The sequence below is a fragment of the Zootermopsis nevadensis genome, unplaced genomic scaffold, assembly GCF_977971745.1.
Source record: "Zootermopsis nevadensis isolate Lab colony 2312 unplaced genomic scaffold, Znev_1.0 Znev_ptg000061l, whole genome shotgun sequence".
Taxonomy (NCBI): Eukaryota; Metazoa; Arthropoda; class Insecta; order Blattodea; family Termopsidae; genus Zootermopsis; species Zootermopsis nevadensis.
Genome location: NW_028259192.1, coordinates 19,400,631 through 19,421,967, shown reverse-complemented (window position 1 = coordinate 19,421,967; position 21,337 = coordinate 19,400,631). Strand labels below are relative to the sequence as shown.

Below are 21,337 nucleotides of genomic sequence, written 5' to 3'. Positions count from 1 at the left end.
TTTATGACAATTGTACTGCCCTAAATTCATCTTCCATTGCTATAAATTTATTATTTGTTAAATTATTTATGTATGTAATACGTTAAATAGTTGTAACTGAAAGGGGAGGAATACAATTTATATATTGTATCACCTTTCAAATTAAAATAAATTAATTGTTGGGTTTAATTATGAGTTGCGATCCACCAGCCACGAAATGGGCATGTGAATATTGCACCTTTGAGAACTGGCCATCATCTCTAAAGTGCACAATGTGTCGAGGTTCAAAACCATTACTTGGTGAAGATATCTATAGATTATGTGATGAATCACCTCCTCTGTCACTGATTGCGGGTTCTGGTGGACCTAATTTGGCATCAGGTCCCTCTCAGGAAGATACTTCAAGGTCAGGAAGTAATGGAAAATGGAAATGTCGAGCATGCACATACCTGAACTGGCCACGTGCATCACAGTGCACAGAATGTCAAACGCCAAAACCTGCTACTGTTACTGGTACAAATCTCCATGAACATCTACAGCCGCTTCGGATTGGTCAGCTGAGTGATACTGAAACGCTAACAACAGCTTCAGGTGGTCCATTGCACATCACTACATCACCATCTGCAGATAAAAACAATTTGAAAGATGCTGAGAATGATCTGAGGGGACGTATAGTAGAGAAAGCTGTCATTGCGAGACAGCAGACTATAAAATGGATGTGCACTGTGTGCACATATGAGAACTGGCCAAAAGCCACCAAGTGTATAATGTGTAGTACTCTTTGTGCAAACATCAATGCAGCAGCTTCCACTGCAAAGAACAATGCAGCTTCTTTTTTTCGTGGCCAGGCAGTTAGCAGTGGCAGCATACTTCCCTCCCCTGAACGAGAGATGTCACTCCTGAATAGTGCTCGAGGTGGTGGGAGCCAAGTGGCTCTCATCGATGACAGTTCTGCTGTAAAGAGGTATGAACTCTATGAACCCATAATAGTAGCTGAAATTTTGTTTCCATTACAGGTACATCCTGTACCCTATTCTACAATAAGTATCATGTCTGTAATTTACTGATGAGAAAAAATGCTGGATTTTCTGTAAGTGTGACAAGCATAATACGTAGTTATGTGTGAAAATTGTTAATATAATTATGACCCAAACATGAATTGGCACTCATTTAAGTAACATGCTCCCATGCATATCATGTGACTCCTTCCTTAAGTGTTGCTCACAAGTTGTAATAAGCAGATTTTGATTGTAGAAGCAATTATTTACATTACTCTTAAAACCTTGCGTACCATGCAGTGTTGAATATTTATCCAAAATATATAAAATCATGCATACAGACAGAACTGTGTATACTTTGAAAGAGCACTTAGTGCCAAACGCATTTCGACCTCAAGAGGTCATCATCAGTGGCCACAGTTTTGTTTGTATGCATGTTTTTATATGTTTTAGATAAATATTTACATTATGATGATAGTATGTTGGGTATTATGCAGGTCTTTCAGTAATATTCTGTGTTAACTCTTTAAAGCACTGAAACTCATCTAAATAATATGTAAAATTCTGTTCTCGGATTCAAGAAAACACTGCATATCCATATAAAGATTTTTCTTAATGACATTAGAGGAACAATCACAGTTTACCTTGAGAACAAAACAAAATCTATAAGTGCACACTGTTGGAATTGTTTCATAATACTAAATGTTAAAGAAAGTGATTTTTATGCTGTAAAGAGTTCTGAGTTGTATAGACTTAAAATTTCCATGTGCTCCCTGAAGTGTATATAGCTAATTTATGATAATACTAAGGTGGCTTGTTATTTGTAACAAATTTTAAGATTTGACGTTGAAAACAGTCTTTGTTTAAATTTTGATTTACAGCTGGCCAAATTCACGACGCTTAGAGCGAAACCAGGCATCAAGTGACATGCCTACTCCAGCCAATTCTCCCAACAATTGTGAATATGAGCGACGTCTGAAGCAGATCAGGCAACGGATGCGTGAAGCTGATTGGAACTGGCTAAATGCTTGTCTGGGTGTTGTGGATGGTGATCCTAATCCTGTGGAGGCATACCTATCATCAGGTGGTGATCCAGCTCGGCAGCTCACTCCTAATGAAGTCACACTTCTTAACCGCCCATCTGCATTTGACTCTGGCCACACACTGGTCCATTTGGCTATTAGGTAAGAAGTCTGTGTCTTATCCTTCATTTAATGTTCCTCTGAGGGACAATATATTTGAGCTCCCAACTCACATTCAGGAGAAACATAATTCATGTCCTGGGCAGAGACTAGCTTGTCTGAGAATTTATTTGTGTGAAATATTTCAGCTTACTGTTGTGACAAAGGCTAGTAATTATTTCATAGCTGTTGCTTATTTTTGTGAGTCATATTGCAAAAAGTGTTATACTTGCTGAAACTTTTGAATTCAGCATGTTCCATCTTGCATTTCAAACTTCAGTTCCTGTAAGGTAATGATTCAGACAACTCATTGCCATATGTTTCATTACTTTATTAATTTTAATATACGTGATTGAGTTTATCAGATACTTTAGAGTTGTAAGAAACTTGAGGTGTGTTGATGTTGGAGTGTAATAAAATATTCTACAGAATGTGCTGAATGTTATACACCATTATTATAATAGTTTACTGTTCTTCAGGTTCCATCGTGAGGATATGCTGGCGACTTTGTTGTCACAGATTGAAGGTTCTGGTTCAGGTGTGAAGAGGGTTCCTTCATATGTAGCTCCAGACCTAGCAGCAGACATCCGGCGGCACATGGCATCAACTCTACGGCAACGCAAAGGCTCCTTCCCCTGCCACTTCGTTACTGAGCTCACAACATTTGCTTTGCCTGCAGGTTGGTCGTTGTCATTTCCTTTCTTCTCCAAGAGCAAGCTTTTCAGATGGAAATAAGTGGACAGAGTACGTGAGTAGTATAATTAGATCTATTTTGTACATATAGATTTAGGGTTTCAGAAATACAGCTTAACCTGCTGGCCACTTGAAACTGTCTACTTACATCAGATGGGTACATTTTACCATCCCCTGATGGTGATGATAGGTGAGTGTAGAGCATTGGCAGAATGATGATTACCAGGATAAAACTGATGTATTGCAAGCAATACCTGTCAAAGTGCCACTTCATCCTCTGTGAATCCACATTGGCTTCTTGAGATGGACTCAGACCTCCACAGTAAGGAACCAGCAATGAACTGCCAGAGCTGTACCTTTCTGCACCTTATGTTTGATGATAAATTAATTGTTACATTTGTAATACTTCTGGACAAAGAATAAAAATTTTCCTATTTCTGGCCTGTATTAACTTGACTGGTAAGTGGGCATGTGTATTTCTGGATCCTGTGTCATTTCATGATGTCCACTTTAGTATTTCGTGGTTGTAGTTTTAAAATATGTTGTATAAAGATGTATGGGATGAAATATACATCTGATTCATTACTAACTACTACCTTTTTTCTGAAACCTTCTCCAATCATTTTAATATGTGTTAACAGAAATGTATAATGTGCTTAGGCTTTCCAGTAAAATTATATTTTACAGTACCATTGTGATTGATAAAGGACTAACAAACATCCAGTTTTTTCTCATTTGAAGTTGCTGATAGAATAATTAATTCAATAATATGACTGTAGGAGGGTCATTATCACTTGATGAATATTTGATTTATCCATCTGAGAATAGGGTTCAGAAGTGGACTTTTCGAAGCTTGTGTTAATGTACCTCCAGATTCCATCATCTTCCCCATATGCTTTATTGACAAGTTATTAATGTAACTTTGCTAATGCCATTGCAGAAGTGGAGGACCTGCCACCTCCAGTGCAGGAGCAGTTATTTGAAGAGCTATTGGACAAAGATGCTCAGCAGCAGCTAGAGTCAGAGCCGCCAGTGCTAAACTGGTCACTGGAGGTGACAGTACGACTTGGCTCCAGACTCTATGCATTATGGAACCGGTCAGCTGGTGATTGTCTACTGGACTCGGCCATGCAAGCGACCTGGGGAGTGTTTGACCGTGACAATACACTGAGGAGGGCTCTTGCCGAAAGCTTACATCAAGGTGGACACGTGTAAGTAATGCATTCAATCAATAATTGTGAATATTTAATTGAGATGGCTGTGAACTTCAGTGAAGATATCAGAGTCTTCGAAAGCAACTTAAGCTATTGATAATTAAATTTATATACATATATGAAAGAAGCAGGAACTTTATTTTGTATCCAAAATATGATTGCATACATAACCTGGAAGGAAAAACGATTTTATACAAAATATGTTTGGAGGGTAAATTTGGAGGTGAACAAATTATATACTTCGTTGATTTTCTTATTTTATTTAAATGAAAAATGTAAATTTTATATTAATAATTTCCATGTAATGGAGGAGCTAGGCACAGATGATAGGGTCCCACATGAATCTCTTCTATAGTGAATGTCTTAAGTAGATCCCTCATCACCATGTTTTTCCTCAGTCTAAAATGGTATGTGTGTTTTGCATGTTTTGGCAAACTTGCTGCTTGCAGGTTTTATCCTCGCTGGAAGGAGTATGAGGCCAGTCAAGCTCAGTTGCTTGAATTCAGTCTTGAGGAGGGACAGTGGGAGGAGGACTGGGCTGGACTTCTGTCTCTTGCCAGTCAGCCAGGTTCCAGTCTGGAACAGCTTCATGTGTTTGCCCTTGCACACATTCTGCGTCGACCCATTATAGTTTATGGGGTCAAGTATGTGAAGAGCTTCCGTGGAGAGGCTATAGGCTATGCCAGATTTGAAGGTATGCAGGATAATGGAAATAAACAATTGAAACCAAATCTGGACATGTGGGATGTTCATAATCTAGGACCTCAAAAAAAATATTGTAGTTAATGTGGTACTTAGTGTACAGTTGAAGACCGTTAAAATGAGAGTTTGGAACACACATTTCAGTGAGATATAAACACACTATATAAGCTTTTCCTTCTGCCAAGGAGAGATTTTGAGGTGGATGGGAGAAGGGAAATACTAATCCATCCACAGTTCCCGCTCTTTGAAAGGAAATTGCTGTCCATTATCATCCCAACGGTATGCATCTTACAAGAAATGTCACAACAGAACCTAGTTACAACCATGAATACTAAATATTGGCATAGATTAGCACTGTTGGCCACTATTACCAAATATTCTGATCTGGCCAGCAGTAATCCAAAATAATACATACTAATGATACCAGACACAAAATCAGATATTCCTGAAAATGTCAGGGAACAGCCAATGAGGCCTTGTTACTCATATTCAAAATAATGAAAATGCTATAGGTGAGCCCAAACAAAATTAAAAACCAAGCAAGAGGGGTAAACTCTGAAATCCCTAACCAAAATGGTATTTAACCAAACAGGGCTTACCTACTAGGCTACCCCACATTGAATTTGACCAGGCTGTTCCAAATGGACCCTTTGATGTTACTAGTACCAATTACCAGTTATGAGTGAATTTCTCATGCTTTGCACAGTACCAACCTTGAACCAAGGGAGGAGGGAAAGTACTTCTAGGTGGGGGTTGAAGTGGAAGATCATTTGTTGTGCAGAAAGGTGGTGTACAATCCGGAAATCATAGTTGACAGTGACTGTGCTGGGATGCACACCTCAATTTGTCCACAATAATATTCTTTTGTGGTATGGATATTTCTAAATTTTGATCTAAATTACTTGAAAGTAGGTTATATTTGGAACAGTTTTCTGGCTTCATAGTTTCTGTCAAGAGTTTCAGTATCATCATATGCAGTTCAGAGGCTAACAGTCACTAATTTAATAAATGCATTAGCTCTACGTAGGAGACATAAGAGCAGGAAGTATGTTCACTGTTGCAGGTGTTTATTTGCCATTACTCTGGGAGCAAAGTTTCTGTGTACGGTCACCCCTGGCACTAGGTTATACCCGAGGCCATTTCTCTGCTCTGGTTCCTATGGAACCATACAGTAGGTTGGAGGGAAGCAGTTCAGGTGGAGCAAACAATTTGGGTCCAGATGAGCTCCAGGTCACATTCTTGCCACTCATGGACCGAGATCGCAAACTTCTGCCTGTACACTTCCTCATGCAAGCTGAGGTCAGTAGTGACTTATGTAGTAACTTTGCCATTGTAGCTTTATCATTCAGTTAATTCATTGTCAACAGTATAATGTCATTAAATTTCCAAGGTTGTTAAAGTTTCATATGTGTGTGTGTAAGTGTGGTTTTTTATTTAGCATTTATTTAAGTTGTGACTTGTTCATCCAGATGTGATCTTTATAATGCTGGCATGTGTGTGTGTGTGCATAGTGCAAACAACAGTGTAGGCCTGGTATACCTCAAATGGAGAACAGGGGAGAGTATGTGAATAAAATAGGCATTGTTCCTGGCCATTTACATATCTGGAAACATCTGCAATGTACCCCTACATTACCCATTCCTTAGCAGGTCCTCTCTTCTATATTTGTTTGAGTAGAATATGATTTTAAATGTTTCAGCTGGGAAGGGAAGAAAGTATTCTCCGGCAATGGCTAGACGTTTGTGTTACTGAGGGAGGTGTCCTGGTAGCACAACAGAGACTTCACAAACGGCCACTCCTTGTTGCTCAGATGGTCGAAGAGTGGTTAAACCACTATCGTAGGCTTGCGTGAGTTGACTCAGTGTTTATTAAATTAATTTAATCTAATACTGTCAGTTCATAATAATATAGTGCTCTATCCCCAGTCTGGGGCTGTGCCATAGCTCAGGTGGCTAGATGCTGGTTTCTCATCATGGAGACCTGAGTTCAGTCCTGGGTGACTGCAAGTGAGATTCATGGTGGACTGAGTGGCACCGCAGTAGGTTTCTCTTCAAGTTCTTCAGTTTTCCCCTGCTAATCATCATTCCACCATTGCTCCATGTTTATCTATCACCACTCCATGAGGTGTATGATAGTTCTGAACAAGCAGTACATTATCATAGCCTTGGTCTTAAGCTAAGGGCTTCATCTCTTACTGAAGACTTGGCTGGTCTCAGAGTAAAGGTAGGTGAGGTATCAGATTCTCACAGCAATAAGTATGAAAATGGCTGTCTTCTGAGATGTTGCACCACATAGTCCAATAGATAAAGACCAATGTTTCAGAGGAGGATCCTGATGTTGGAGGCAGTAAGCTCCTGTGAAACATCAATCATTGATTAATAGACTATATCAGAATACAGCCATTTTATGAAAAAAGGTAATTTGGTTTTAAAATTCTATTCCATTCCTGTCCTCTCAGTTGCTCCATAATCACAGTTTCTGTATCTAAGCTTTTTAGGGTGTAATGTTTATGTTCAGTCTCAGATTATGGTCAACCCATTTCTTATGTTATTTTTGAGAGTGTTTCATCCAAAGGTTTTGTTTTAAATCTGTGTTGTTAAATAAATACAATTGCACAAAAATAATTATCTATATCCAGTGCAAGTTGATAGATGCTGTTTTATTATTTTCAGGGAGAAACTGCTGAAGGTTATGATGCCCAGTATCATAAAATCTTTTGTTGCATGCTGTATAAACAGGGCATCTATAAGGTTTGCAACACGTTATTTGTTTATACTTTGTAGGCAGATGACAAATGCCCCATTTACCCGCCCAGTACCAGTCCAGGATTATTCCAGTGATGGGGGAGACACGGACGATGAATAGCAAATTCTACAATCTTCCTTATCACCCGAGAATACAAGAAACAAATCTAAGTAAGTGTCCAATAATCAAAAGAAGAAGAATATACATGTGAGAACAAAATTGGGGCAGTTGAACACAACAAATAATTTTATTTTACACATAAATTCCAACTGTCCAGAGCATTAGTTTTCGAATCCTCATACTCTTATGGAAATAGAATAAACTAAAATAGGACATACACAAAATGGTCTCACTCTTCTATTTATATTTAAATGAAGTTCTGCTGTCACTGAGTATTAATACAAATGTGATGCATACTAGGATCAGAGTGCAAACTAATATTAGACAATGCTAGGAGATTTTTATTTTTTATTATTCATACTTTCCTTCTTCAAAAGAATTGTATGCATGAATTAAGTAAGAAGGGAATTTAGGTTGATAGCACTAAGGAGTTGTCATCTGGACAGAAACATGTAATCCACTTGCATAATAATTTTTCCAAGTCCATAAATTTTTAACTGTTTACTCTTGGCATCATTTTACATGCCATTCTGCATAGTACCTTATTAGTCAGTACATGTTTTAGTCTTTTGTGTCTGAAATAACATAAAATTAATCATGAACAACTAGTCCAAAGAGTTGAAGCTTTTGATCAGTTTTTTAATGAGATTATGGAATAACTTATGATGTGGCAAGATTTGATGAATGAAATATTGTTGTGTGTCAATATGTTATATTCATCTTCAACCCATGAATTGTGTGAAGATTAAAAATTAAGATGTGGTAACATTAAAAATCTAATAATAAGTGATCAAGGGTGAAAATAGTAAGCTTTTGTTTTCATGAGAAAAATGAATTTACAGTGGCATTGTCTTACTCATCTTGCCATCACATTGGTACATCCATTTTCAAATCTTGCATATGAACGATTTTGGTGTGTGACACTCATCATTTTTGTGACACATTTGTTATTCATAGCTCCATCATAGTGTGGATGAAGATTAAAGTTGTCAGAGAAACTTGCCAGATTTATTTCATAATTCTGAGAAAGCAATACTTCTTTTAACATAACATTATCTTGAGCTTTTCATAGAAAAGCATTAACAGTTAGAATTTTGATAGTTCTTGCTACAGAAGTATTTAATATTTTTTTTTATTGTTTGCATACAGTTTCAAGAAGTAAGATATTTTTAAATCTAAATTGTTAATGTTCTCAGTTCTGAGGAGAAGAAAATTTCAGAACCCTTTTCACCACTTCACCTGTGTTTGCCATAAAAGTAGAAGTATACCATCATTGAAGGTTTGTTACAATTTTACAGTAAAGTATGAAAAAAGTTTTTGTGTCTAAACAGTGAAATTCTTATTTTTTATTCCTTTTAATGTCTGCAATTTGACCTGTGACGAACAGATTTATTTCTGATATTTCAACATATAATTGATTTTTAGTTAAGTGTTTAAAAAATATAACAATTGTTAGTAGGGTTGCCAACTTGTTTTAAGTGGAAGAAATTAATCAATCTTGTCCTTGGTATTATGGAATATTGGTGTCAGTTTATAATATAAATGTTCACAATTTGATAATTATGTTTATTATGTAATTTAAATACCAAGCTTTTCATTACAGTGCAACTTTTCCTTCTACCATTTTGAAAACATTACTAGGCTTTAGTTGTTTGCTTTAAATCTTTGTAGTCTTACCAATGGAAGTAATCCTGCATAGAGTAGAACAATTTAGAATTTGTCCAGGAGTTAAACTTCATTTAAAATTAAATATTAATATGCTGTAGAGAGGTTGAAAAATATTGCCTACCAACACAAACAGATAATTGATATTGTTTTAAAGTGATATGTGGGTAGGAGTACTGTGTATATCAAAAAAGAAAAAGTATATTTTCAGTTTGCTATCTGTAAAGTTATTCTGATTACCTTACTATAGCTTGTTGCATAAAGTAGTCACATTGAACCATCAGTTTAATTTCTTGTCATTTAATTTAATTGCAGTATTCCCTGACAGTGCAACTGTTAATTTAAATGTACTCAAAGTTTTGTGTTCATTATGTTAGGATCAGTAGCAGCTACTGTTCACTGTTTTCTGTTTCATTTTTAATAACATTGGGTTACTGTAAGGATGAATTCAAATATGTGGCATAATTAGAGCCTTTTTTCTAATCCTTATTCTGCTTCAACTTTCTTGGATTAGATCCTTTGATATTATTTTCATGCAGGTACTAAATTTGATTATTTTGTTTGTCCTCTTTTATGAATTTGTAGTGTACACTATTGAGAATTCTGTTTGATATTGTTAGGTCTTGATGATAGATGTTATTAAAGGACATGTGCAGTTTGTTGCTGGTGCTATGGAATTTCCTTGCAAAGAGGCAGTTAATTTGCCACTTAGATCAGAGTGCTGTCTGTTCTGTATAGTGATAGGTTTACGTAATAGTTGGGCACTATTTTTCATCCACTCATATTCGGCATTACTCATAAACAGTTGTACTTCATAGCCAACAAATTTTCTAGGAGTATGTGACTTACATATAAGATGGAAAAATCTGAATTATCTCCTGTTTAAATCTTATGAAAATTTGAGGGTAGTTGGCAACCCTGTTTTAGGTTGACTACAAAGAAATGTCCTGGAGGAAAACATCAACACGAAAATAAGGCAAGAAGGGATAGTCACTGGAGAATAGGCTATTGCTGCAGTTGATTGCAGTGTGTTGCAGTTCTGCTTGTGATGTGATATGTACTGAAATTAAGATAATTTGATCATTTGATCCCTGCATTCTCAGCATGAGTGTGTGACACTTTGTTCCAACCAAAGACAGCTGTTCTGTTGAGTAAACGTGGACTTTTCCTAAACTTAGATGAATTGGTTGTAAAGTTCTGTGATTCTTTTCTGGAAATATCTGTGTTATTTTCCAACGTGTTTTGGTAGATTACTTTAACATGGGTACAACTGCTTTTTGCTAAGTCCGTTTATACTTAGTTTTATACCTTACAGCACTTTCACAAATCTTCCAGCAAAACCAAAGAATGTTTAATAGGGTAACTACATATCATATGGTAAGCTAGTACAGTTCTGAGCTTGTGTTAAGTGTCCCTGTAAGTTTTTGAGATGAAAAGTTGTCACAGATATTAAATTATAGAAACTGTGTCATTATGGTGGTGCTTATTAGAAGAATTAAATTTGAGTGTCTGAAAATTTAAAAATTTGAAGTTTTGAAAGTATGTGTTCAATATTTAGATAATTAAAAGTCACTTTTCATTTCTGGCTCCAGTAAATTAGGTGAAAGTACACACAAAGACTGAATTTAGAATTATGCACATGGAATAATTTGTTATCCATATCTGTCTTAACAAAGATCAAAGTCCATCTCTTCATTTCTATAGGGCTCAGCAATTGACTCCATCAGTGGAAAATTAAAATATTTATACACTGATGTGGAATGAAAAATGTCAAAAGTTATTAGTTTTAAAGTGTTAGTATCTCCAGTTGTAAAATATGTGCAATATAACATAAACTACAATTATGGATCAACATAAATTAAGCTTGAGAACCACTTCTTTCTTAACTTTATATTGTTGGTTACGTTGTACTGGACAATTTCTGTCTCTAAACTTTTTGTGATACATAAGTAGTTGTTTTCCAAGAAAATGATTACAGTTTCTCTTCATATCTGGAATTTATTTTTATATTACTTACCCGTTGTCTGCTCCCAGCAGTGCTGCAATGAAATCTGTTCACAAGACAGCAGCCTTGAATAAGTTTTGTTTTTGACTTGGAAGTCTAGCACATTGTATATGATTTACGTAAGCACTAAATTCACACAGCTGGTTCATACCATCAGACTGACTACCATATATTGACCAGTAATATTTAAATGACCTGAAGACATGCCAGAGTGACTTTTATGAAAAAGCCAAAGGAACTATCTGAGCACCAAGTGTAATCGGTCCCCAATAGGTGTCAGAAGCTTACAGCAAGAAAAGAAAAGATTTGCTTGCTGTATATGTAAACTGTATAGATCACAGAAAGTAGAAAATGTACATGTACATTCTTACTCTTGGAGCGTTGTAATGCTGAACATACCAGTATATTCATAATTGTCAGAGGTTTAATAAAACATCAAGTATAATTGTTTTTATAATGCATACTTACCTGCATATGATAATGTCCTCACTTCTTTTTCCATTTTTTGAACACTTTTATATGTTTTCCATTTCATACTTTTTCCAGTTAGCAGGAAAAGATATGTTCTATCCCACTTCCAGAGCACTCACTCTGATACATCATCTCATAGTCTCCTGTCTTTCATTGCTGCTTGTGTTTCTTCAGAAAGGCTTGTGATGATAGTCTCGTATAGGTTAGGTTCAAAGTTGGAAATGGCCAGGGTACATAGTTGAGCCACTCATGCTTTAAGCTATAGCAGGGACCAAGTGATGTTAGTACATGATCAAACCATGATGGGACCAAGTTCTGCACTCTGTAATATTCCCTTTTATATACTTGTGTGATAATATTAAGTTTATTATCAGGCAGTTAAAAAAGCATAAAATTTTCTTCTCTTGAGAAGCTGAGTTATCCAGTGAAAGACTCTCACCATGGAAAGAACTTATCCATGTGTTACTGGAATGTTGGGTGAGGCTTCAGTTTCTCACAACAGGGAGTACAAAGATGAATGATGATGTCTTCTGGGATGTTGTGCTATGTAATCTTATAGAAACAGACTGATGTTTTAGAGGTTCTTACTGCCCCAGTCACTGCAGGTGGTAAGCACCTTTGAAATTCCAATTTCTATGAGGCTGCACAGAAGACATTCATGTTTGTACTGGAATATTGTTTGTACACATGGTTTGACTAACTTTAGCTTTTAATCTTTGTTTCATTTTTAGTTTCTTCATTGTGACAGAATTTTATCAGATTGTTCCTGTGTTTTTGATCTTACAATGCTAAAAATGGAGAACAATTTCAGAATTTGATATTTGTGAAGAGCACTGCAGGCCTTCATAATTGAAGATATAATTTTGAGGAAATTTATGTAATTTTTTTAAGGGTACTGAGCTGAAAGAACTGTAAGTATCGATCAGATTGATGTAATGTCTACTACAAACAGAAATGACACTTGTGGACAATGAGATTGAACTTTTCTGCATAGTGTGAAGTGAAAAGGAGCAGTCATTTGTAGTGTACATATTGAGAATAATTCATTATGATAAACAGATGAACATGAGAAAAAACTGTATGATAGTATCAATATGAAATTCTTTTTATCCTCTGATACAAATATTAACATATGTTTTATCTTGTTTCCAATTTTTTGTGTGATTATCATGTTCTCTGTATTGCAGGCTTGTATTATAAATGCTGCTAATAATTTTGGATTAATTTTGGACAGTAACTTAACAAACATTATAAATGACACAGATGTATAATATAATATTGTTATGGGGATTAAGTTAATGAGGATAAGATACATAGGATTTGTAACAGTGGGAGAAATCAGAAATGCATATGCATTTTGACTGGTAAACCTCAAGACGTAGTGCTTAGTCTGTCGTCATGGTTGAAGTTATGGTGTTGTTTTGATGTTTCCCTTATGCTGTAGGACTCATAGGTCTGGATCTTGGCCTAGCCTTCTGTTCTTTTAAAGTCTAATTGAGATGTGAATGAATGCCTATTTTTCCAGTGTACACCTTACCACAGAATATAATTTGCTCCTATGGTAAGGTATATATCAAACAATGGGGTTTCATATCTCCATTAAAATTTTGGAACAATCATAGACGCCAGACTGGAGAACCACGGGCTTTTTCTATTTTCCTCCACTAATTCTACTTAACTGCCTTTCCCATTGAACACTTGCTGAATTCATCCATCCTTCTGAAACTTTTTCCTCTTTCACTGTCTTTATATTTTCCTTTCTCACTTCTGAGTCCCCACCTCTTTTCCTGAACTACATGCTTGCTCCCCCATGGATTGACAACCTTTATCCTTTTATCACCTTTGTGTCCTACTTTCTAACTTATTTTCCTTCTCTGTCTTCCTGAACCACACGCTTGCTCCCAGTTAGACAGCACAACCGTCTGCTTACATAATCACATCACTCACTTCCCACAGAATGCCTACTGCCAGATCTTTACAGGGGCTCCCTAATCCTTGTTGAAGACAGTAATTGCTGTGTATGCTAAAATGTTCTACAAGTGATACTGCTTATCTTCAAAAACTGAATTTATGCTGAATTCTTTTTCCTTCCAGTTTTACAATTTATTCTCATATTCAGTCTTGACACCTCTCAACTAGCAAGAGCTGGGACAGTGTATGCTTTCCCTCTGTCTGTACCATAAATCTCAGGATCTTTTCAAATATTTTGTTTTTAATATTATTATAATTAAAAGGTGGAGATGCAGGTTAGGAAACTGGGCTTGACTTGGAATTAAGCGTACTTTCCGTCCAGTGAAATTCTGTATTCTGTCTGCGTTTGGGACAGCTTATCTTCATTTAATTTATGAAGCTGTCTTTAAATGTTATTACTATTGATCATTGACTATGTCTTCTGTTTGAGGATTGAGCATGTTTGGATGTTCAGATTTATAGATTATCAAACATCATTTAAAACAGATACTGTATTTATCTGCAAGAAAATTGTCTTCTCATGCTGTCCTCTCCCTCAAGTTTCTGAATCATCAATCACTATTTAAAGTGTTTATTTTATTTCTGAAATAACCTACACAGTTCTGACTATCTCACCTACTCATGGTCTGATTTGCTACCACTATCTGTACTGATAACTTATGAATCTTGTATATTTTAGTGACAAACATATGTCCTAGTGAAGAATTTTGCTTTGTTCAACGTTATGAGACAATTTCATATTTTTCAGATACTAAATTTAAAAAATCCCCATCTTATACTCAGGTAAATATTTTATTAGAGCAGTGATAATCTGAACTATGTGGACAGAACCTTTATTATATTATTAATTTGTTCAGGTAATTAAGAATGAAATTTAATAATAAATTAATGAGCTGTACATGCGTGTTGTATTTTTTCCAATGTGTACACACATATTATAATGTAATATAGTGAATAAGAATCAATATATTTGTAATATAAAGTTAAAAATAACAGTTTTGTTTACAAGACAGAATTATGTTTGGATATTTCAAATGCTTGGCATATGGATAATCAAGGCTCTACTATAACTTGTAGTTATTGCATGTAAGCAGAAGTTTTGGATATTGCAGCTGTTGCTCCTGTGATTGAATCAATAAATCTGAAAAGCCATAATTTCTTTAGTAAAACTTGCCAGAATGGCACTCGGGATTATCTCTGTGAAAAGCATTGGAGTGTGATTTTTTATCTGTTGTATGACAACAATTATTTTACAATATGTTGGTTTAATAACTGTTAATTTTGTTTAGCCCCAAGGTACTATACATATACAACTGAGAAAATCTGTCTCAGTTATTTTATTTGTCAGAGCAGACTATAACTGTTTTCTCAGGCTTCTTTTGAACTGCAGATATCAATCTTCTGTCAGAACTTAGAATTCTGGGTGTAATGAATGTAGCTGGAAAGATTTGTAGAACATTTTAAGAGTTCTGGAACTTCCTTCTTCCAGAACAGAATTCTTATACCATATTTTTAGTTGTTTCAAGTGGAAAATACTAGGTTATTGTATGGATAAGGGAGGTAGCAAGTTTTTTTATGTGGGTAGTTTTGATGACTTTGATATGATTTTATATGCAGTAATGTTGATTCAGCATTTCTCAACTACCTTTGTATAAGATGCATGAATTTCTATACAAAGAAAAGTATTTTCAACTGAGAAAGGTATTGACCATTACAAAATCTTTTATCATTTCATTATGTGGAGTAAAACAAATACCTTATAAGTAAACTATGACTACGTCAATTGGAAATGCTTAATTTAATTTTCTTTAAATTGGTATTAAGAAACCTTTAATAAAAAACCTGGTGGGTTTGTATCACATTATAATTCAGATTATTATATTAAATTATTTTAAATTACTTACTGTGTGTACTACATGTTTTATTGTATATATGTTCTTAGGGATTAGAACACATACAACTTTGCTATGTAGCAGATAATCACAATGGTTTCTAATTAATGTTTTGGCGTCAGCCTGTAGATGGCCACAAATGACTGAAATGTTGCTATAATGCATACATTAAGTGGAGAATAAATGCATTTTTAATGATCTGTGTAAGCTTGTGTGACAGTAATATTAAGTTGAACAAACTACACCTTGATGTGTATCTACAGGCTAATCTAGGTATGGTGGTAAAGGGAAAAATTGTCACAATGTGTACCACCCCATCAGTTAGAGTCATTTACTAACTGATATGTCATGTGTACTGCCACGGTGGTCTAGCTGCTTCCCCGGTTTCTCTGTGGCATCCCAACAATTACTTCACATTCATCATCATTTACATACAGAAGAAGGCAATGGCAAACCACTTCTGAATCATATTTGCCGAGGAAACGGACCTGTCGTCAGACAGAACACTAATAATAAATAATGTCATGTGTCCATTTAAAATTACAAATTAAAATTTCAAGTGAAACTTTTTTATTTAAAAGTTAAATATTCTGCTATCTCTACTATCACTATGGGCGAATGGAAGTTCTGTTATATGTATATTTTGCCACATTTAAATTCCAGTAAATCACCAAAAATTTCTAGAACTTTTGAAATGCTACACGTAACATGACAGACATTCAGACTTTCTGGGAGCATAGTTTCACTGAGTGCTTGATTCTGATGTTTGTGTAGTTGTAAGAATTGAAAATTGTGTTGTTTTTGTCAAATAGATTAAAAATACATTATTACAGTGGCTGTGGAAAATGTATCAGATTGTTTCATAGTTTTTTGACACCGCATTAAATCATCGTGTATAGAAGCATGAAATTTGATATTATAATTAATATATTATAAATATATATGAATTTTGCATCATTTGGTTTTTTAGAAATGCCCATATGATAATAACATAAACCTTTAGTGTTTGATTTGCAAAAAATAAAGCATAATAGTGAGGATTACACTGGTGGTGGGATTTTGTGAACATGGTGATGATCCTTTGGGCTCCATAAAGAAAGTGGGCTATTCTTTGACAAGCCGAGTATACAGTCGATTTTTCAAAGAATTTCCTTCACTGTACAGTGAGTGAGTAAGGCTTAAAAGGTTGCAAGGTGTAGTTGTTACTAAAAAAAGTAGGTAACTATATTTCTTCTCAGACTTTCTTGTTATGTTGGTGTATGCATTGGTGAAGTATGAGAAATGCTGAAGCAAAGCTCCTTACTTGGCACGCAAGAGAACTTGTGGCTTGGTTATAAAGATATAATTGAAGTGTTATTTAATGTGTTTGAAGAAACATGTACAAACTTTCTTGCATGTGTTCGCTATTCTGTTTAAAATGCTGAAATTCTTACATTTTTGGATTATCATACTTGAACTAAAATTGTTTTTATTTCAGGTATGTTTTTTAAGAGCTGCCAGTATTGAAATTCATAAAAATTTACTGACTAAATGAGAGTTTTTTATGTATGGTGTAGACATAGTCACAAGTAGGCACATTATGCTTAAGTCCACTTTAATATAAAGAAAGTGTAATGTTTGTTGTATTAATTAAAAACTGCATCTTTTGTTTGTTTTTTATTTATTTAATGACACTTTGTCCAGTACATAAATCATATGGCATCAATTGAAGGATAATTGTGGATATTGAATTTGAGAGAATGTGAAACATAATTTCAGCATAAAATTTAGCACTTGAGATACTTTCAAGGCACTCTGACCTTAATCCAGGCTTCTTATGTGATGGTTTAAAAGTATCTGCATTTTAATCATATGCTAGAACTACCTGATTTTTATTTTAGGTCTTCTTGTGTTTACAGAATCTTCCAAAAGGCACTGCAGTATGCATATGATATATGTATGTACATATTTATGCATGCATGCAGTGTAAACTGATTATCTTTTTTGGAAGATCCTGGGTTCAGGTTCAGAACATGAGATAACAAGATAAGTGAGGAGGCAATTGGAATTGCTTTCGAGAAGGTTAGTGGTGCTCTAAAATAAGTTTTTATTTACCCTCTAGTCAGATAAGAGCTAAACTTTTTTTTTCCAGTGAATTGTACCAAATATAAGTGAGAGCCCATGTACAATTGCCTAACTACGACTAATCTTATATAATCGATAAAATTTCCCGACTCAACACCCTTATATTTTCTGTAATTTAGCATAGGTAATGTAGGGTGATAAATGCACCCATATCAGTTTGTTCCCTTGTGTTTTTTGCTTTGTTGCTGCTGTTTATTCAATCACTGTACACTTGTTATATTACGTGTGTCCTGGATTAATATCTACAAAATTCTATATTGGATCGTTAACAACTGTATATTCTTTGTGTCAGAACTCAGCACTCTAATACACATGAAGTAGAATCCTAGCCTGTTCAATTACACCACCAGTAAGAGAATAACAGGAAATGTCTGTCTTACCTAGATAGGCTGTTTTTACATGGGTCTCCCCTACATTTTATAGTCATAAGTGTTTGTTATACAGGCTGTCCCAAAAAGATGTATACATATATTCAGTCAACAAAATAAGGACATGTCAATAAACTAAACCATTACATATGTTAGCATTGGCACCTTGATACCTATTAAATCTAGTGTAGATGTTAAAAATGACCACAGTTTGCTTCATTGCACAGTTTACAGCAGTGAGAAACTGGTTGACAAGTGGCCACTAAAGTTGCTGATGTGTATACATCTTTTCAGGACATACTGTATACAGGTTCTTTTTGACAGGCAGACCCATATAAAATGTCTGTCTCTTAGTATCCCTTTATAACTGTATAGACAATTTAATATTTGGTGTTTTGAAGCTTGAAAATATTTTATTTTATGTGAAAGAACAGTTTTCCTATACAAGGAAAAAACTGTGCATTGTTGTTACAGCTGTTACTTGGTTAGATGTTTCAATTTGGTGAAATGAATTAATCAGTCAATAAAAGTACATTGCCACAGAGTAATAATTTATTTTTGTATGGATAATAAATAATATATTTTAATTTGAATGTGGCTTAATCATGTGTCAGGAATTAAACACAAGAGATTATTAAATTCAAAACTTTCCTCATGATAATTTGTTTTAGTTAGTATGAAATTGTGGACATTGTGGGCCACATGTGCAGATATACATGCATTTGAAGCCAAACGTTTTTTATGGTTGGAAAGTTAATAATAATATATTGTTCTTAATTGATTATTTTATTAACCCTTTTAATTAATTGAATACCTTGACTGATTAATCAAGTGCCAGCTATGATTATTAAATTTCATCTTAACAAGCAGCTGCAGGCCCATTTGAGCTATGATACTTCTCACCAAAATACTGTTAATGTTATAAAGCCTTGTTAATAGTAATAACATGAACAGAAAGGGGCTCCAAGTTTTGTTTCTGGTTTATTGTAAGTCAGGCCTTGTTATGTGGGCTCTTTCTTTAAAGCTTTGATGAAACACATTAAGTATTTGAATTTATACAATTGAATCTGTACTTAAAATGTTAATATATGATCTGGTGTTTTTCTTTCTGTTACTGATCTCTCTCTGAGTGTTACAGGAATTAACTGTGATGGTTAATTGCAGTGCTGAAAGACCATAAAATGCTTTCATTATTCTGAAACTAGCAAGATATTTAAATTATAAAACAATTTAAAAACTTGATCTCAATCATAAAATTTGTTACATTATTATAAGGATGAAGCTTAAAAGCTGCAATGTGTCTATTAAGGAAGTAAATTAGGCATGTCTGTGTGAATTAACTTCAAAGTTGTGTTTAGAATGTTGTCAGCTAGATAAGAGTGTGACCAATATGATACCTGCTGTCAGAAATGATCCTTGGTTTATCCTTTTTCATTTGTTAATATTTTTGTCTCTGAAACTTGTATAACCTCATGTTCACCACCCTTTTGCAAGTTTTATACAAGATATCTCTTTCCTAGTGAGGATGAATTAATCTCTACATGTATTTTTTTATTTAGATTAATATTAATCCTCTCACCAATATGTTGGGCTTGGTTTTAATGTAAATATTTGATTACCCTAATTAATTTCTTTCATTGTTAGTGAAGAAAAATTTGTCAGTCTTGTTGTGTGTTAGGCAAATCTGTTTATCTAATTTGCAGGATTAGGTGATCAGTGCAGTGTTTTATACTTTCACATAATAATGTTACATTCTGTATATTTTGTGGAACAGTTACACTCATAATTGTGAACAGGTTAATTTTATCTCTGTATTTTTTCTCTAGCAAACTGGCTTTATTATTGCCATTAATATATTCTAACTAAGCATGTGCAGTAATAAATACCTTTTATATGCATATACCAAACATGCCAACAGATAATTTCACATAATGTGTAACATTTCATATTTGTGTAATTTTTGTTTTTTATCATTGGTAAGTGTGGTAAATATGTGAGAAGAGGCTGATTTTTTATTTATTAGATATGCAAAGAAAGTGGAAGCTATGATTGGTTAATATGATTCTTATTGTTGTAAATATTGACCAATTTAAATTAAATATTCATATATTAATATCCATGTAAAATAGCAAAGTATATTCTGTTAAAGAAACACATAAAGTAAATTTTGTGGGAATATTGCAGTATAGTAGTATGTAATTTTGTGGGAATATTGCAGTATAGTAGTATGTAATTTTGTGGTTAGGTTGAGGTGTAAGCAAAGTCATGTGACTTATTTAAACTAGAAAGTCTGCTTTGGTATTTGGTAATTTATTGAGATCATCATCTTGATGTACCTTAACAACTGGCTTCTGATATCATGGTGTACTTAGCCCAGCCATGGTGTCCATGAAATCTCATGGTCTCTCACTTGGTAGTTTTTTTAAGTTCCATTTAGTAGTGTGCATTTTTTATTCTCACTACTCCCTTTTAAGGTTTTACAGGGGTCAGGCCCCATTCAGCTGTGCGGAGCTGAAAAAAGGCTAACAGTGGGAGGTGATTCCTCAGCCTTTCCAGGCCATGCCTTGTATGATCTTATTTAAAGTGAGGCATTGGTGAGAGGGTTGATATACTTTGTGTTCTATAATTCTTTTCTCTCTGGTAGAGGAAGTGAGTCTTGCATAGTAGGTGAAGCCATAGCTAGATGTTCAGTACACCATACTCTTTACCATTATAATCAATACCATGCCCAAATGAAAACTCCTGCAAAAGGATGTTAAACATGCCGGTATTGCAACTGATATGCAAGAATTAGTGGAATGTTACAATATTGCAAAGAAAACAAAAGTAATTTATTTGTTAATAGAATAAAAAAAGAAGTATGATAATGGAGTTGTTGGAAAAAATAAAACAAATATATTGTTAGTGTCTCATGATAAGTAATTTTCATATTATGGATTTCCTTTGTTCCAGAATATGTCTCACATTCTTCATTCCTGTCACTTACTAGAACAGGTTTGACTGGCCTTTGTAAAATCCTGAGTCACTTCCAGACAGCCATTTGTGTTTGACATCACTACTCTGGCATAAAATTGCTTCATGCATTGTGTAAAATCAACTATAGACAATTTCTCTACTGAAATTTCTCAGAAGGTAATGCTCATATGTTAATAGCAATGATAATAACTGCATAAAGGTGCCTAATATAATTGTCATTTATTATAGCAAAT

At 34.5% G+C, this 21,337-nt stretch overlaps 1 protein-coding gene across 4 annotated transcripts; it reads left to right on the top strand.

Moving 5' to 3' along the window:
* The first annotated feature begins 5 nt into the window (after positions 1–5).
* On the top strand, positions 6–21,046 carry trbd (ubiquitin thioesterase trabid). 4 transcript variants are annotated; one of them, XR_002545980.2, is made up of 9 exons: positions 6–943; positions 1,859–2,161; positions 2,638–2,837; positions 3,792–4,062; positions 4,515–4,759; positions 5,831–6,066; positions 6,467–6,615; positions 7,551–7,682; positions 17,535–21,046. XR_002545980.2 is itself a non-coding variant. In XM_087340620.1 (8 exons), the coding sequence occupies exons 1-8, from the start codon at positions 171–173 to the stop codon at positions 7,630–7,632; spliced, it is 2,259 nt and encodes a 752-aa protein (XP_087196746.1). In that variant the 5' UTR covers positions 6–170; the 3' UTR covers positions 7,633–21,046. The 4 variants fall into 4 exon arrangements, 1 of the variants encoding a protein (XP_087196746.1); XR_015532633.1 differs by having other exon boundaries at positions 12,505–21,046; XR_002545979.2 differs by having other exon boundaries at positions 10,225–21,046.
* Positions 21,047–21,337: the final 291 nt, after the last annotated feature.

What these genes read in the sequence shown, in the direction of transcription:
- trbd (XM_087340620.1), top strand. Translation starts at nt 171, where the DNA reads ATGAGTTGCGATCCACCAGCCACGAAATGGGCATGTGAATATTGCACC. An exon ending in GACAGTTCTGCTGTAAAGAG is followed by an intron (nt 944 to 1,858) that starts GTATGAACTCTA and finishes TTTGATTTACAG; the next exon opens with CTGGCCAAATTCACGACGCT. An exon ending in TTACATCAAGGTGGACACGT is followed by an intron (nt 4,063 to 4,514) that starts GTAAGTAATGCA and finishes TGCTGCTTGCAG; the next exon opens with GTTTTATCCTCGCTGGAAGG.